Source organism: Lycorma delicatula, chromosome 12 (genome assembly GCF_047948215.1).
Source record: "Lycorma delicatula isolate Av1 chromosome 12, ASM4794821v1, whole genome shotgun sequence".
Lineage (NCBI taxonomy): Eukaryota > Metazoa > Arthropoda > Insecta > Hemiptera > Fulgoridae > Lycorma > Lycorma delicatula.
Window position 1 is genome coordinate 54,060,719 of NC_134466.1, and position 18,263 is coordinate 54,078,981.

At 34.1% G+C, this 18,263-nt stretch overlaps 1 protein-coding gene across 1 annotated transcript in view; it reads right to left on the reverse strand.

Moving 5' to 3' along the window:
- The window catches only part of mtd (TLD domain-containing protein mustard), an 837,104-nt gene that overhangs the window by 667,354 nt on the left and 151,487 nt on the right, over nt 1–18,263 (reverse strand). The window contains exon 2 of the mRNA XM_075380551.1: nt 7,337–7,913. Within this exon, the coding sequence (XP_075236666.1) occupies nt 7,337–7,701 (365 nt within the window). The 5' untranslated portion in view covers nt 7,702–7,913. The remainder of the gene's footprint in view (nt 1–7,336; nt 7,914–18,263) is intronic.

Sequence of the window (18,263 nt, forward strand, 5' to 3'; positions counted from 1 at the left end):
AATAATTTTTTTTTGTCTTCAGTCATTTGACTGGTTTGATGCAGCTCTCCAAGATTCCCTATGTAGTGCTAGTCGTTTCATTTCAGTATACCCTCTACATCCTACATCCCTAACAATTTGTTTTACATATTCCAAACGTGGCCTGCCTACACAATTTTTCCCTTCTACCTGTCCTTCCAATATTAAAGCGACTATTCCAGGATGCCTTAGTATGTGGCCTATAAGTCTGTCTCTTCTTTTAACTATATTTTTCCAAATGCTTCTTTCTTCATCTATTTGCCGCAATACCTCTTCATTTGTCACTTTATCCACCCATCTGATTTTTAACATTCTCCTATAGCACCGCATTTCAAAAGCTTCTAATCTTTTCTTCTCAGATACTCCGATCGTCCAAGTTTCACTTCCATATAAAGCGACACTCCAAACATACACTTTCAAAAATCTTTTCCTGACATTTAAATTAATTTTTGATGTAAACAAATTATATTTCTTACTGAAGGCTCGTTTCGCTTGTGCTATTCGGCATTTTATATCGCTCCTTTTAAATAATAATTGACTTATATTTATCGATCGTGAATTTTACTAGTTTCAGAGCTTAAATTCATCACATTATAAGATGCGAACTCTTTTATTTTAAAATTCTTTGCCAAAAAATAAAGTCATTGAAATCAATTCGAAACCAAAATGCATACAAAAAAAGAAGAAATTATTTAAATTTGAAACGAATCATAAAATCTGTAGATGCTGAAAAATTAGATTAATTGACAATTTTTTGTATAATTATCCCTGATTATACAGGTCAAGTTATCCAATTGAAAAGTTTTTTTGACTTTTTTGTTAATTGTAGAGCTCTCCCATTAAAGGAGTTGAATTAAGTTTATTTTACGATTTTGTTTAATAAAATTCACGTTTTGGGCATTAAACATTTTAAATTGCAATTTTGATCTTCATTTTGAGGGCTTTTATATTTAAAGGAAGACTCTGTTGTGAATCGATACAATTCAGCTATTAAATTTATTATGAGGCCACCAGGTAGAAAAAAGGATAGTTTCTTAGACAGTCCACGGATAGTTTTCCCTTCACACTATACCATGGCCCTATCAGTTTCGGCATTATCAGAATAGATGTTGCAGAGTCTGATCTGTACCTACAAAACCCAAAATGGGTTCAACAATGATGAAGAAAAAGGTTGAATAAGAACGGTCTATTCCCAGCAGGAGATGATTAATTGCACTCGGAGGTCGGCTTAAAAGCGTTCTGAAAGTGGGTGCTGTTACCTCAGATATCTCTCTAGATATCGGGGAATTTTTATCCTAGATTTTAACATTACACTACTGATTTTCAGTTGACCAATTTTAATGTCTAGAAAAACTTTTTTTCTATAAATTTTAAGAGCAACCACGAGAACTGGTTGAAACTTTTTAAAGGAACTCTTTGCACATCCTGAAAACTAGTAATAAATGGAAAATTTCATACCAAAAAATTATTAAAAATTAATAACGAAATTACGTACGAATTAGTTTTCTAAAATCTTTTTTTGCTCTTTTTAAAAGTACACAAGTGTTGAACAGTTTATTTTGGATCGTGTTATCTTGTTTTGTATTGTACATTTAACCCCCGATCGTAGCGAAGCGAAAAAAATTGGGGATTATATGTTTCACGTTTGAGATATACGTTGACGATTTTCTCGGTACCTATTGGAGCTCTCGACTTTGTATTTGCTCAGAATTTTTTATTTGTCATATTCTACCGATCTTTAACACATTCCACACCCTCCGGCTAAGGGAGTGCATTGCATCCTGCAACAACTAGGGTCCCATCAGGCACATTTCTGCTAAACCGTAAGGCATTAGCACCAAAAGACCATCATTGGATCGACTGAAGGGGACTCATACCGGAAGAAATAGGCTATCTCCCAAGATCAGCCCAAGTAACGCTTTTCAATTTGATCTTAAGAATTGGAATACAATACACAATTCCATCCGTAAAGAAATCAATACATAATCGATACTAAATAAATAAATTCCTGGCTGATAAAAAAGAGAAAGTACAGCAGGAAGAAATTATTTTCCAGGTTCTGTAATTTAATAGGGGGATATGTATCTCCCGTTATACTTGCTGCGTTCCGTTCCATTCCATGTTTTGGAACCATTCCGGTTTTGAACCATAAAGTATTTTAATATTTTTTATTATTCTTTTTATCGTTTACTTCAACGTCGGGGATTTTTTAAATGTTAATTTTTATATATACTTAATGAAGTTTTAAATTATACGTATGTTTAGATTTGATATTTTCTTCCTTGTACGAAGTAAAGGAAATATTGTGATCGTGAAAAATTTCCGTTTTAAAATGTCAGTGAAAATATCCATTTTGACCATCCCTGAATCCATTTTGACTAGTGTCGGCGTAAGGTCTGTACGTACGTACGCACGTATCTCGCACAACTCAAAAACGGTTAGCCGTAGGATGTTGAAATTTTGGATTTAGAATTGCTGTAACATCTAGTTGTGCACCTCCCATTTTGATCGCAATCGACTGAACCAAAAGTGTCCAAAAAACCCCAAAATTCCAAACAATTTGAATTTTGGACTTTTTCTTAACTTCAGTAATATGTCCTCATTAAACTTTTGAACAATATATATAAGTGGTGTTTATTTTCATTAGTTCCCCAGAGTTATAGCCAAATAAAATTTTAATTAATAAAAATATTTCGGTTTTACGGGAAAGCACTTCATCTCCTTTTATTTTTTAACTTTTTTTTAATTTAAATATATTGATTTATTAATGATTATTACCATCTTATTGTAAAAAATTGACAATAATTAATAATACAATAACAATAAAAAAATTAAAAAATATCATTAGGTATTAGTGAATACATTTTTATGTCCTTTTAAAAATGTGTATATGTAATTGGTGATACATCAAATATAATGATACATCATATTGGTGATACATCAAATATGATGATACATCATATTGGTGTATCACCAAATATGATTTGGTGATACATCTGATTGTTTAATATTAATTGAAAATTGTAATTTAGATTCGTACTATCTTTGGCTTTTCTAGTTTAAGTTCTGTTTAATTATTTTATTATTCTGGAATTTCTGTTTAGTTTTATCTACATTAAAATATACTATAGAGTGACTGAAAAATAGACCCTCATAAGAACAACATATACACTGGGGCATACACGCCCGATCTTTAATAAATTGCAAAAAATTCTTATCTTTTAATTCATTACTCCTCTGATATTGTCGAACAATATTCTCCCTACGTCGGAGTTGATCATCATTTCGTTTGTTTTTTGTAGCCAATTATTCGCCCTTTGGTTTGATATAATTTTTCTGATCTTAATTTGTGCACACGTTGTCTAGTTTCAGCAATTGTGTAACTGTCCAGTTTATTAAAGAATTGGAGGATCGTATCTCATTTGAATTACATTTAAATAAGGTGCACAAAAAATGTGTATATGTAATTTAATAGGTGTGCAAGGAAGTCATGTGGTGTCCACATCAGATTTTTTCCTAATTATGACATTCTGTTGCATTTGGAAATGTCGAATTGAATTTTAAATCGTTCATCCCAAATCCTATAGAAGGATTAATAATTGTATGAGAAAACTAATTTATTTTCAAGTAAAATATTGCAATCTGGCTAGAGAAGAAAAAACAAATTAATATTGTGCTGTTATAATTTTATAACCAAGAATGCCAATTTATTTTCACATAACTTCCCACTCCTTCAAATATAATCTGTTCTCTTTCTATCTCTTTTACGATTCTGCCGCCTTCCGTGTGTTACGTCTACTTTGTTTACAACTCTCTCCTTTCCCTATGAGAATGAGCTCTTTTCTAGTTATAACTCACTACTGCATACAGGAATCAATAAACGTTACTAAAGTAGGAGCATTAGATTCAAAACATGAATATAGGACCAAAACTTTCCTGTCGATCAGATCAGGTGGAGAAGATTTCTACGCATGCCTCAATTAGCATATTGAAATTCGAGAGCTTTACTACCATCCCGATATTGTATTTGTTTACAAACAAAATGAAAATTTAAGAATTGTATTTTTTTCACTATTTTCTCTGTAGGTCGTTAAATATTGAGTTTACAGAAAAAATCGTTCTTATTAAAAATAAAGAGCGGAAACTTTTACACAAAACATCAGTAGACACATTCAAATCAGATCAAAAATAAACAAGCTAGCGCAATAAACATTAGTGCTCCATTATTGCCTATGCGGAGAAATAACGAGGTAGCCGGTGACACCGTTTTAACACACGCGCGCGATATACAAATATCAATTGCTTTATATCTAAGGTAGATAAATCAAAAAATCAAAATGTCATCGATAAATGATATCTAAAGAAATAACTTTTGGTAAATTTAAAAGAATTTGCTATATTTAGGAATAACGTATTAGAATATAACGTTGAGGTCGAAGTCGAAGTATTTTCATATTTGTTTATCAAAGGCCTGCAAATAAAGACCAAATTCAAAAATTCGAAAAAATATGCAAATATATTCTTAAGATGATTATTTATGAATGTAGCAAAGTATATTGTCGTTTTTTAACGACAATATGTCGTTATTAGTAATTTTAAAATCATTATATTTAACAAAAAAAAAAAAAACGTAATTTGGGACTTTCATTAGGTACAAAAAAACAGTCATAACTTACGTCGGATTTGAATTGCTAGATCGTGGATACCGGTGTTCTTTGGTGGTCAGGTTTCACTTAATCGCACACCTCAGGAATGGTTTTACTAGTATAAACATTTATAAAAATATAATTAAAAGAAGAGACAGACTTATACACCACATATTAAGACATCCTGGAATAATCGCTTTAATATTGGAGGGTCAGGTAGAAGGAAAAAATGGTGCAGGCAGGCAACGTTTGGAATATGTAAAACAAATTGTTAGGGATGTAGAATGTAGGGGATATACCGAAATGTAACGGGTAGCACTAGATAGGGAATCTTGGAGAGCTGCATCAAACCAGTCAAATGAATGAAGAAGAAAAAAAAGTATGTTAAATGCTATAATTTTAATGGTTTAGGCTACTCGACATGATACAAAATATGAGGCGTGAAGTGGTTTCCCGTTTGCATTTTTTTTTTAGTCAAATATACGATAGCATATGTTTACGCTAATTCATATGTACGTATGATTTACGTGAATCAGCTAAAAAGAATGACTTAGTATATAAAGCAAAATTTTTTTTGTGGAAAACAGTCTATTATAATCTGATTTAAATCAACAGTGTAAAATTATCATATTAGTTTCCCAGTTATAGCTATATATGCTGATATAGCTACAACAAACGAGAAAGTATGTAGAGCGGTCAAATAAAAACTTTAAAAAAATTCCTCTTTTTTTAAGTTTGGTGCCTTGAGTCATTTAAAAAAAAACTTTCAACAAAAAAAATATATTCTAATAAATTGTAAATAATCTGCGAAAAAAATTTTTATTACAGTGCTCTCTATTCCAAAAAAATCACTTTCGGGGAGAAAAAATTCATTAAATTTTTGCAAAAATGGTAAAGGGCTGCGAGTGTTACGTTGGAGACAAAATTTCAAATCTACTGGGGCACTTTAGCAGAAGGTTTTTCTTTTAGAAGTTGAATTTTTTTTTATCGAGATCACAAATTACCAAAAATTTTTATTTAATTTTCACCTCACCCCCAAAAAAAGAAAATTCAAATAATATTACATGTTTTCTTTTTTGTTAACTGTGTCTTCCTTCAGAAAAGAAGTTAATGGGAATTTTTTTGCAGGTATATTTTCTAAAGCAATAGGTCTTTAAACCATTTTTTCCCAGCCTACTCCAATGGTCTTGTGGTAACAAAAAATATCTTTTAATTTTTTAAAAATTTATTATAAATCCATCTCACAAGTTAACCGTTACATTTAAATTGTAAAGATCTTAATTTTTGTTAGACTTTTTCTAGTATTTTTTCATCCCTTTCCCTCCACCAAGAATTTTCACCCGTTTCCTATAAAATTAAAATTTTGTTTATTTAGAAATAGCAGACCCGGCAACGCTTCGCTATTGCTAGATTTGAGTATATATATAGATTAAATGAACACAATTGAAAGTTTGATTTTCTAAAATTATTATCTAAAACATTAACAAAATGTACATTACGGGACTTCACAAAATTTAACATTTCCCTTTTTTATTAAATTTTTAAAAATAATTTTTAATTTATCACCTCTTAAGGATTATTTTTTTAAAAATTAATTTTAAACGAAGAAGTTTGTGCGAGAAATATGAATATGGAAACTTGTACCGTATGAAAAATGCCTTTCCTGACCGAGTTTCGAGCCCGGGACCTTCAGATGAAAGGCCAAGAAGCTTTCACTCCGCCATGGAGATCAGTGAATTTAAATTAATCAGATAAAGCTGGACATCCTTAGTTTTTTGTAAAATACAATACTTTAAGTAAGTTCATCATCATGAATAAACAGACCCTGACTAAGAATTGAAAGAATTGGCAGTCCAAAGGAATAGGACTTAAATCAATAATAATAATCTACGTGGAACTATATCCTGGTAGATCTCAATTTCTTAACCCACCGGGTTGGTCTAGTGGTGAACGCGTTTCCCAAATCAGCTGATTTGGAAGTCGAGAGTTCCAGCGTTCAAGTCCTAGTAAAGGCAGTTACTTTTATACGGATTTGAATACTAGATCGTGGATACCGGTGTTCTTTGATGGTTTTTTTTTGGAGGATGAATGATGATGATATATATAAGTGTAAATGAAGTGTGTAGTCTTGTACAGTCTCAGTTCGACCATTCCTGAGATGTTTAGTTAATTGAAACCCAACCACCAAAAAACACCGGTAACCACAATCTAGTATTCAAATCCGTGTAAAAATAACTGACTTTACTAGCAATTGAACGCTGGAAATATCGACTTCCAAATCAGCTGATATGGGAAAACGGGTTCATCACTAGATCAATCCGGTGGGTTTTCTTTGGTGGTTGGGTTTCAATTAACCACACATCTCAGGAATGATCGAACTGAGACTGTACAAGACTTTACACTCATTCATGCCCGCATTTATCCTCTGAAGTAATACCTGAACGGTAATTCATGGAGGCTAAACAGGAAAAAGAAAGAAAGATCTATCTCAATTTCCTATTTTAGTTAATTACTAATATTGTAACAAATAACATTCTTCGTCATTGTTATATATATATATATATCCTACTAATAATGAACAATTTACAAGCAAAAACAAGGATTTTATAATAGCTAATCTTGTAACTGATACGAATAAAAAACATTTAGTTTTTAATTAATAAATAACTCACCTATTGAAATGCTCTGGTAAAAACACGTTCCACCAACTGTGGCGTTTTTGTCGATCATACTTTGGTGTAGTTTCTGAAGTAGAAACTCCTTTACGTCTCCTACGATAATCCAATTTACCGACATGCCAGGATTTCCTACGTCCAGTATTAACACATCCGACACTATTACCTACACCAATTACACCACCACCAGAACTTAATCCACCCCCACCCTCGTTACTATCATTATTAGCTTCAACACGGTCACCACTGGTTTCAACATTTTCTTCTAATCTTTCCAGAGCTGGATTTGATGACGTACTCCATTTCTTCTTTGATGAATTATTGTTTGTCACTTTTGGATGTATATAAAGTTCCGTATCCATAATATGTATGAATAATATTAATTAATTATTATTTCTATTTTATTTTATTTTGTAATTGTTTAATTGAATAATAATTATAAATTTTACTATTATCTGTTTCAGCGTAGTAAAATAATTATATTTATTATCCAAATACACTCGACGTTATAGTCACCACAAAGCATCATGAAACGCAAAGAAAACTTCCGAAACCCGAATCGCGAACACGGACCCTAAAAAAACAAAACAAAATAAAATGGTTAAAAAAATAAATCAATAACAAAAATAATAATAATTAAATAAAAAGTAACACAAAAATTAAATTAACAAAAAAAGAACAGTAATAACAAAAAAAAAAAAAAATATATAAAAAAATCGATAAACTTAAAAAATTAATTTCTAAGTAAAAAGAATAAATAAAATTCTCAAAAAAGTGTAAGGAATCAATTGAGAATGAGTGTATGTTGATATTTGACATGTTAGTGTTAAGACAGACAAGAAACAATTCTCCAAAGGTTTGTCGATATATTTCCAAGAACTAAATAAATAAAAAGAAGTCACTAGATAAATTATTCAAAACGCAAGCATAGAAGTGGAGTTCTGAAAATTATGAAAAAAAAAGATTCGTATAATTTATATTTTCATTAATTAATTTTCTCAAAATGCATCCTCAATGAGTAATATATATATTAAAACGTTCCTTCCCTCTAGAGAGAGAGAGAGACGTAGCCTTTATTAAAAATTATAAAAAAAGTTTCCTAAGAATATTGTATAACAAACTTTGTTCTGACATTTATTTCGTCGAATATTGTGAAAAAATACATCCTAAACATGTATAAATAAATTCCACTTCAGTTAAAAAAAGAATTATATATAAAGAGTGTATCACGAAGTTCTCCCGGGATTTTCTTAACCTATTCTACTCGTAAATATAATGAAAATAATTTATATAAACATATTTTCCAAAATGCTTCGTTTGCGATTTAAGGCTAGTGAAAGATTTCGCGCGGATTTCAGCTACCCTGGTCTAGTGGTGAATGCATCTTCCCAAATCAGCTGATTTGGAAGTAAGAGAGTTCCAGCGTTCAAGTCCTAGTAAAGGTAGATAGATACCGGTGTTCTTTGAGGGTTGAGTTTCAATTAACCACATCTCTTAGGAATAGTCGAAATGAGACTGTACAAGACTACACTTCATTTACACTTATACATATCATTCTTATTCATCCTCTGAAGTAATACCTGAACGGTAATTCCCGAAGGCTAAACAGGAAAAAAAAGGTTATGATAATCTCTCATCTCAGGAATGATAGTCTGACATCTCAATTAACCCACACATCTCAGGAACGGTCGACCTGAGACTGTAAAGACTACATTTCATTTACATTCATACATATATCATCATTCATCCTGTTAAGGTGGTTCCAGAGGCTAACAAGAAAAAATGAGCTTATGATAATCTAACCAAACATAACCTGGCATAAAGACCAACTCCCGGCTCCCAGAGTGGGGATCCAGGGTCGGCATAGCCGGGTCTGGGGATTTGAGACAGGCGCAAACTGAGATCCGACCGGCGGGCTGATACGTGGAGGCCCGTTAGAGTAAAGAACACTCCCCTGGGCTGTGTAATACTTAAGTGCAGAATCCGGCCCGGTGGAGAAGAAAAAACCAAACATAACTTACGCTCGCTTTGTTCGCTAATTCAAAACAATGATAATGGAAACAATAATGACTCCATTATTTAAAAAATAAATTCAGTAATTATTGCTTATAGTAGGATGTTATATTAATATGTAAAATATGTTAATATGGAGAATACGGAAATTATCAGTATATTTAATAAATTACTATATATTTACTAAATCTCCAACATTGGAGGCGATTAATTAATTTCACCGGTAATTATGAATAATCAACGGATTTATAAAACTTACCATAACATATTCTACCTTATTATGCGGCATTTGTATGTGTGTCTATCTGTGTGTGCGTTCCCTTGTATTAGCTTAACACCGGAATGTACCGATCACTAGCGGAAAATCCCGATTCGTTAGTATCAACTACAGTTAAATCTCTCATTTTTCTGGCCGCATAGTGCAGGAGGTGGAAGATGGTGCGAAAATAAGTGCTAATCAGTTTGGTTTTTGGAAAGGCAGGTCAACAGTTCAGGCAATTAGTAAGGTGATTAGCTGGGCTAACGAAACTAGAAGAGGTACTTGGCGGACAAGAAACATTCCTTTACTTGTCTCTTTAGACGTGAAGAATGCTTTCGGGTCGATTCCATGGAAACATATTAATGCGGCCATGGTTGAAAAGGGAATTAGCCCGTACTTGAGAAGGCAAGTAGAGGAATACCTCAAAAGTCGCAGCTGTAAAGTCAAGGCGCAAGAGCAAGAGATATCCTTTAGTATGAGCGCCGGAGTACCGCAGGGCTCAGTCCTTGGACCACTTTTATGGGTCATTGCCTTTGATGGTGTGCTTCGGCTAACATTTCCTGAGGGTGTACAAATTATAGCATACGCAGATGATCTGGCAATCCTTGTGCAGGCCAGAACGATCGATGAAGTTAAAAACAAGGCAAACGCTGCATTAGAGACAGTTGGTAGATGGCTCATTGATAGGGGATTGCAGCTTTCGACTGAAAAATGTAAATACATTAAATTCACTGGAAAACGTGTATTTCAGCCAGTAGATATACGAATTGGAGACTATAATATTGAGAAAGTAACAGTATTAAAATATCTTGGAGTCATCTTACAGAAAAACTGCAGATTTACTGAGCAGGTACTAAGTGTCTGTCAGAGTGCGGAGAAACTGACTAAATGCCTAAATATAATTTTGTCAAAGCAGAGCGCTCCTCGGGCATCAAAAAGAAGAGTTTTAGCGACAACCGTAGTGTCAACAATGATGTATGCCGTGCCGGCATGGAGTTGTGCTCTCACTATTAGCAGAAAGAGACAGGTTGAAGAGAGCACACAGGGGGATACTACTAGGAGTAGTATCTGCCTATAGAACTGTTTCTTACGAGGCCCTCTGTGTGCTCTCGGGAATGTTACCGATTGACCTTATCGCCATATATAGAACTAACAGGTTTTTAGGGAGAGCAGAAAATGAAGTCAGGGAAAACATACATAGAATCTGAAAGGAGAGATGGGCGGAGGCTGGAGTGACTGGATGGACAAGAACCTTAATATTCCAGAATTAACAGGATGGATAAACAGGCGGCATGAAGAAACTGACTATTGGATCACCCAGTTCCTGACGGGACATGGGTGTTTCAATGGTTATCTCCATAAGGTGGGAAGAAGGAATGAACCCACGTGCATGTACTGCGAACAGGACGATGATTCTGAGCATACGTTTTTAGTATGTAATAAATGGATAAAACTAAGACACGACGCGGGTATTCATGGAGAAACGCCGAAGGAAACCATGGATTTCATGCTTAGCAGTAAGGAGAACTGGAGGAAGGTCGCTGATTATATAAAGACAGTACTAAAACAGAAGAATGAAGATGAAAAAAGTATGGGTTTCTAGTATGTTAGGTTGGGTGGACAGCCTCAGCGGTGAGAGCCAGCATGCTTAGGTGTGCTGGTTTCAATGATCCGCTGAGGACTCCTTGGGGTGTGCTGTAGGGACAAGAGAGTATTATGAAAGATCCAGGGGTCACATCACGACTTGTAGGTATGATGTGGTTCCATAGAGGACATAATAGAGAATAAAAAATCTCAAAAGAGCCACCGGTAGGCCTGACTTGCCATGCCGGTATATAGCCGGTAGGCGGGGAGAGCCTATTAGATTAACGGACACTCCCCTGGGTGGCGTAATACCATCAAGTAGGTCCGGCCCAGGGGAGTAGAAAAAAAAAATCTCTAATTTAATCAGTTTTCATCATTCAAAACAAAATATTTTTACACAAGAAGTAATCAGTTTTGGACACCTAATAATCCCATTCCGGGACGTCACCCGCCAGGGCAACTCGTCCGGAAGGCCTAGCTGATAAGGGCGTACCTAAGGCAAGCCTCTGCGGCTAGTACATATAATAAAATGATAATTAGGGTCATCCCTGTGCGCGTATCACGCAGAAACTGCTAGACAGATTTTAATAAAACGTTGTAGATTTACACCTTGGTCAATATCTCCAATTAGAATTGTCACGATATTCTTTATGGGGGTTAAGTTAGATAAAAGATATTCATTAAAGAAAAAAATGAATCCTTTTACTTCATTATATTTTAATACCATCGTAACAGAAAAAGATTTTTGAATTCAGATCTGTATACTAATTATCTGACCTAATCTATAAAATATTTATATTATAAATATTTTAACAGTATTATTATTATTATTGAAGTATGCTAAAATTAGCACATTTAGCAATCTTTTATGGATTTTGATGTTTATTTTGGCTGTAGATATTGGATTGTTAATTTCTTTTTAAAAATGTGCCTTCAAGAAAGAGAAGTAACCTTTAATATTATTCAAAGCCTGCTAAAATAATGAGAGTATCTCGGTTCTCTGAAACAGATGAAATACATGATTCTCAGTTAGCTGTTGACCGAGGGCGCTACGCCCAAACTCCAGCTGTCGCTTCGTTTACAGCAGGCGCGTATCAGAGGTTTTATGTCAAGAAGAGGGAAACGTTGAAGGAAAAGTAAATGTTCAGGCTTTAATTGTTATTTATTAGTAATATTCTCACAAACATGAGGGTAACAAACACAGCGTAATCCAGGGGGGGTTCTGAGCCCTCTGGCTAGACTGAAGAGGCGAGCGAAGCGAGCCACGAACGTCTAGTATATATAAATGTTGGGGATAAATATATATAATGGGTTATTTATACATCTTTTTTTTTTTTCTTAAAAAATGTAATTTTTTTTACGTAGAATATTAAAATTAGGTCATAATTTGCATATATGCTAACAGGCTACTTCTTCATTAGTTTACTTTAAAATTGATCACTCAAATGTTTAATTATGAGTGCAATAATAAATTCAAAGGAGAGAGAAGGTTTATTATGAATTAACAACGTAGCTTTAACAATCTGTATTTTATTCAGATCACCTCTATAATTAGGTCAATATTACCATAATGATAACAAACGCAATTTTTTTAAATTTTATTTAGATATAATTTTTATTTTTGTTATAAAGAGCGGACATGAACAGCTATGATAATTAGCCCGGTGGAGAATGGTAGCGTGAGAAAAGATGCCACGAATGACCGGGTTTCGAATCCGGGACCTCCGCACGAAATGCCTAAACGTTATCTATTTACCAACAACGGAAATTAACCTCCATAAATTATTTAGTTTTTCATTATAAGGAATAATAAAAAGATAACAATTAAATTTTGCAAAGAAAATTTATTTGAAACGCAAAAAGTGTAACTTACGACGCTATTTTATACGGGGTACGATATAAAAATTGGGTTATCCCACCTTTTGTCTCCTAATTCTATTTCTTTGATCCCCGTTTACGATTAATAAAATGTAATAAAAAAAATCTGATGGTGGAAACCGCATATCCAAAATTCCTAAACTTCAGAATCTGAACTTTCAGATTCAAGGATAGTTTATCAACTGATTTAGTAAAGCACTCAGAATACTGTAATACTTTGCAAATTTACGAACCATGTTAACATGGAGGTGAAATGTATGTATTGCAATATTTCAGGCATTCTCTACCACTCTGCCAACCTCCATGGCGTAGTGGTAGCGTCTCTATATTTCATCTGGTTCTGGATTCAAATCTCATCAGATATATGACATTTTTACAACTTCAGAATCTGAACTTTCAGATTCAAGGATAGTTTATCAACTGATTTAGTAAAGCACTCAGAATACTGTAATACTTTGCAAATTTACGAACCATGTTAACATGGAGGTGAAATGTATATATTGCAATATTTCAGGCATTCTCTACCACTCTGCCAACCTCCATGGCGTAGTGGTAGCGTCTCTATATTTCATCTGGTTCTGGATTCAAATCTCATCAGATATATGACATTTTTACAAATTACAATCATTTATTTCCCATCAGCGAATATAATCAAGCGGTTAAAAATGGGTGTTTCTTTAACCAAGATGTTTAAAACCTCTGTTCTTCAACTTCCTAAATTAATATATATATATTATTGAAATATTCAGCCAAAAAAAATGATTAAACTTACTAAAAATGTAATTATATTTTGAAAAAGGATAATACATCTATGAAGGAACTAATATAATATTCAATAAACAACCCTGCCAAAAATTTAATTTCTATTCCAAGCAGCGGGATCCCATCTCGAAAATAAATCCCTGGGATTTAACGCAGTTTTATTATCAATAAGAGAACAGAAAAATAATTGTATAAATACTTTCAGTTAACCACGTTAAATATGTAATGGAAAAACCCCATTCTTCAGAAGCTGTGATTGATTCATATGATAACGTGGAAGACTTCAGTTAACATTGTCCAGCTTTCTTAAGTCGGCGTCTTGGGCAGATACATTCTTTGTTCTTGATCCTCATATACAAGTACACTCACATTCGAGGGTCAGTCAAATAGAAATAGGTTTGTCTTCACTATTCGCGTACTAACATGAGTAGATTGGCGCAGAGCAACACTGACGGTGGCGAAGTCCAGCCACCTCAGCATTTACATTATTCTGATAAACAGCGTCATCTGAGAGCAAGAGGTTCCCTGACATCGATTACACAAAGCATTATCGTGTCTCACGAATGAGGGCTTCAAACCCTTCTAAATTTTCACAAGACTAGACTTGCAGTTTGGAGTTATGACATTGTCACGTACCCAACTCTATGACTGGGCTGTGGGTTACGACCGGTTTAAGTCTATTACTGGATCACTCACGTTGAGCCGAGAGCTGGAAGGGAGTTTGGCGAACGAGGATTCTGATCGACACAATTCCTGACCGGCCATGGGATCTTCAATCATACCTGTGTTAGCAAAGAAGAGCTGAAGACCCTTTCTGTCGAGGCTTAGACACGCCGGAGTACGTGATATTCCAGTGCCCACGATGTGACAGGAAACGCTCTGACTGTGTTGCCGTAACTGGACATCTCGCAGTATGGACCATCGTTGAAACAATGTTATGCAGTGTGGTGAACTTCGACACTGGCGAATTGGTGTCGGTAATACTTCAAATGAAAGATCGGAAAGCTACAGAGCTGCCATCGCCCCATGCTTACACGGGTGGGCGATGGTGATGAAGTGCGAGGACTCCCGAGCCCCTGAGCTAAAAGAGTGAGTCCCGGCGGGGGTGTTCCTTCGCGATTGAACGCGTTAGAAGCGAAGCACAAAGGACTGAGTCCCGGTTGCTGGATGATGAAGGAAACGGCATAGCCAGACCTGGCGTTTCCCTCATCTGGCGATATAGAGGCGAAGGCACCTCCAGGAACCGTATTAATGCTTAATTGCGGGTCCGGTTATGGGAGACAGGGTTAAAAACAAAATAAAAATTCTATGATTGGAATGGAAAGTATTACCCTGTAAAGGTCAAAATACGTCCGTCAACAGAAAAATTCCTGAATCGTCTTTTGGAACTGGAAAGGCTTAATTCTCGTCGATTTTCTCCATGAACATCGCACTATGAATTCTCTGGACAAAGCCACCTATAGGAACAAAAGGCGCCGTCAGCCGATTAAAGATTCATTCACTTTCAATGCCAGACTTCAAACAGCTTTTAATAATCGGAATAAACTGGACGTAATTTACTGGAATTGCCTAGCATCACTCGTACAGTACAGATTTATCTTCTTGCCATTTTTTTTTTTATGTTTAGGCCATTGAAAGAGGCATCCCCAAACATTTTTATGAAGAAGGAATCCAGAAATTCACCCGAGTCAGGAAAAATAAGTTCAGGGAGTCTACATAGACCCACTAGGTTGGTCTAGTGATGAACGCGTCTTTGCAAATCAGCTGATTTCGAAGTCGAGAGTTCCAACGTTCAAATCCTATAATTTCATACGGATTTGAATACTAAATCATGGATACCGATATTCTTTGGTGGTTGGGTTTCAATTAACCACACATCTCAGGAATCGTCGACCTGAGACTGAACAAGACTACACTTCATTTATACTTACACATATCATCGTCATTTATCCTCTGAAGTAATACCTGACGGTGATTCCCAGATGCTAAACACGAAAAAAAGAAAAAAGTATGCATAGAAATGCAATAAATATGTTTTGTATTTTTATTCTGTACTAATAAATGTTAAATACAAAAGTCCAGTTTATATTTGACGGGACTAATATTTATTAATATACCAAATGTCAACAGCTAATCAAAAATATGTTTAGGATTCCTGAAGGAACCATTTGATCAATCCCTGAAATTATGAAGTATAAGGAAGTTTCGTTGAATTACAGATTATCGTTTAATATAGAAGAATAATTAGATGAGTAACTTTCTAGGGATTAGGTTAAGAAATACTAAGGTTTAAAAATAAATTTCATCAAAAATATTTCCTTACCTTAACATTCTATACTTAAAAACTTAGAAAATATTGGTATTGCATGTACTTAATAAAATTATTTATATAATTTTAACATCAGTTTGAATAGTACAAAAATATAATATTACAGGAAGAATCTAGTTAAAAAAAAGTATATGTATATAGTAATGTAAATTTTCATTACCTGTGAGTTAATAAGGTTTGTTACATCGACAACGCTGCAATATAACAATATGGAATACAATTTTATCAAAACCGGATAATTTTATTATAAGAATAAATTCTTAGACCGTTAGTTACTATTTTGCATTGCAGATAGTGTACCAACTTCAAAACAACAAAATTACCATCAACAAAATTATTATAATGGAGTAGTTACGAAATTAATCGTGAACTCAAATACTTTGTTGTGTAACGGTAAAGTTCATTTATAAAAGTACTTATGGTTGCTATATAAACTTTCGCCCAAATGGACACACATAATCTAAATAATAGTTAAGATATAGTTAGTAGAACGGGTAGAAGGTACAATTTAAATAAAACAGGTATGAAAGAGAAAGGTCAGCAAGGATTTAATTGAAGAGAATTATAGAGTAAATATATATATATATATGAAAAAGAGAAAGACGTTTAATGAAAGAGTAGATAGGTCTACATACAGATAAATGCGTGATTGAAAGTGCGTGGCGTAGGATCGCTAGTATATATGTTTACTGTAATGCGCCCAGTGGTTGTATAAAAGATAATACAATTTATAAGTTAAATTATATTTGGTATTCCACCTGTGGCAAGGATAAGCATAATATGTAAAACTGTTTGCTGTACGCAACTATCAATTTAATTTCTGGGCACGCACAATAATATCGTATCGCTAGCTAGTAAACGTAATACCGCACGCGCTTATTTCACTGTTGCATATTTTATTTTTTTTATAATTATGTTACGACTGCGCAATACAAAGTAATACACGTTCCTACACGTGGCTTATTACAAGAGACCGGATAGAATGCAACATAAAAAGCTTGAAATATGCATGAAAAATGCTTAAAATATTAATGAAAAGTGTAAAAATATGCAACTTTAAATAATAAGAAAATAGTAATTTTTAATTTTTTTATTTATTTAAAAATCAGCATACAATTAGTAACTAGTTGAATAAAATATCGATAAATTCGATAATTAACAATTATATAACATTTTGTTACTTCTGTAAACATAAACAATCATAGGTACTGTTCCGCCGCTGCTAAGAGCCGTGCAGCTAATAGGTTTGGCCGGCTACAACGTAAGATTTCATTTAATAAGGTATCCTACCGAAAAATGTTGTAAATATATCGAAAATATCCAGCATCACTAGATTTTAGGGAAAATATGCAATAACCGGTGAGAATGGACTTAATATGCAAATGCATATAATCCGGTTTCTACTTATTACATACAAACATACGTGTTGATATGTATGTAGGGTGTCCCATACAAAACGCAACCCATCAATCACTCATCCATGAAATTTCAAAAGTCAAGCTACTCTCCTACTCGTTACTGAAATGGAATCGTCCAACACCTGAACATCCCGGAGACGCAGTAGAACACTACCGATAGTAACAACAATGCAATCAAGACGTTCAGTTTATTGCTAGAGACAAGATGGTGTTTTCGCTAGATGAACGTGTTTTCACTGTTGAGTCGTACTGCAGTACGAAATCAGTGGTTGCAGTGCAAGATGTGTTTCGCCATAAGTACCCACATAAACCAGCTCCTAACAAAACATCAGTATTAAGGTTAGTTGCAAAATTTAGAGACCGGTTATAACAAGGAACACAAAAGATCTGCGTCACTGTTGAATACAGATACAGTCACTGAAATCAAAGACCGATTACTCGCCTCGCCAAATAAATCGATCAGACGTTTGTCTGTTGAAATTAATTTGTCTAAATCAACTGTTCATCGGGCGACCAAACAATTACACTTGCGACCTTATCGCATTCAAATGGTACAGCGACTTCTTGAGCCCGACAAACAAATACGGCTACAATATTGTCAACGGTTCCGTCAATTTCTGCGTGAGGGAATTAATGTTATGGATTCGTTATTTTTCACAGTGAAGCACGGTTTCATTTGGA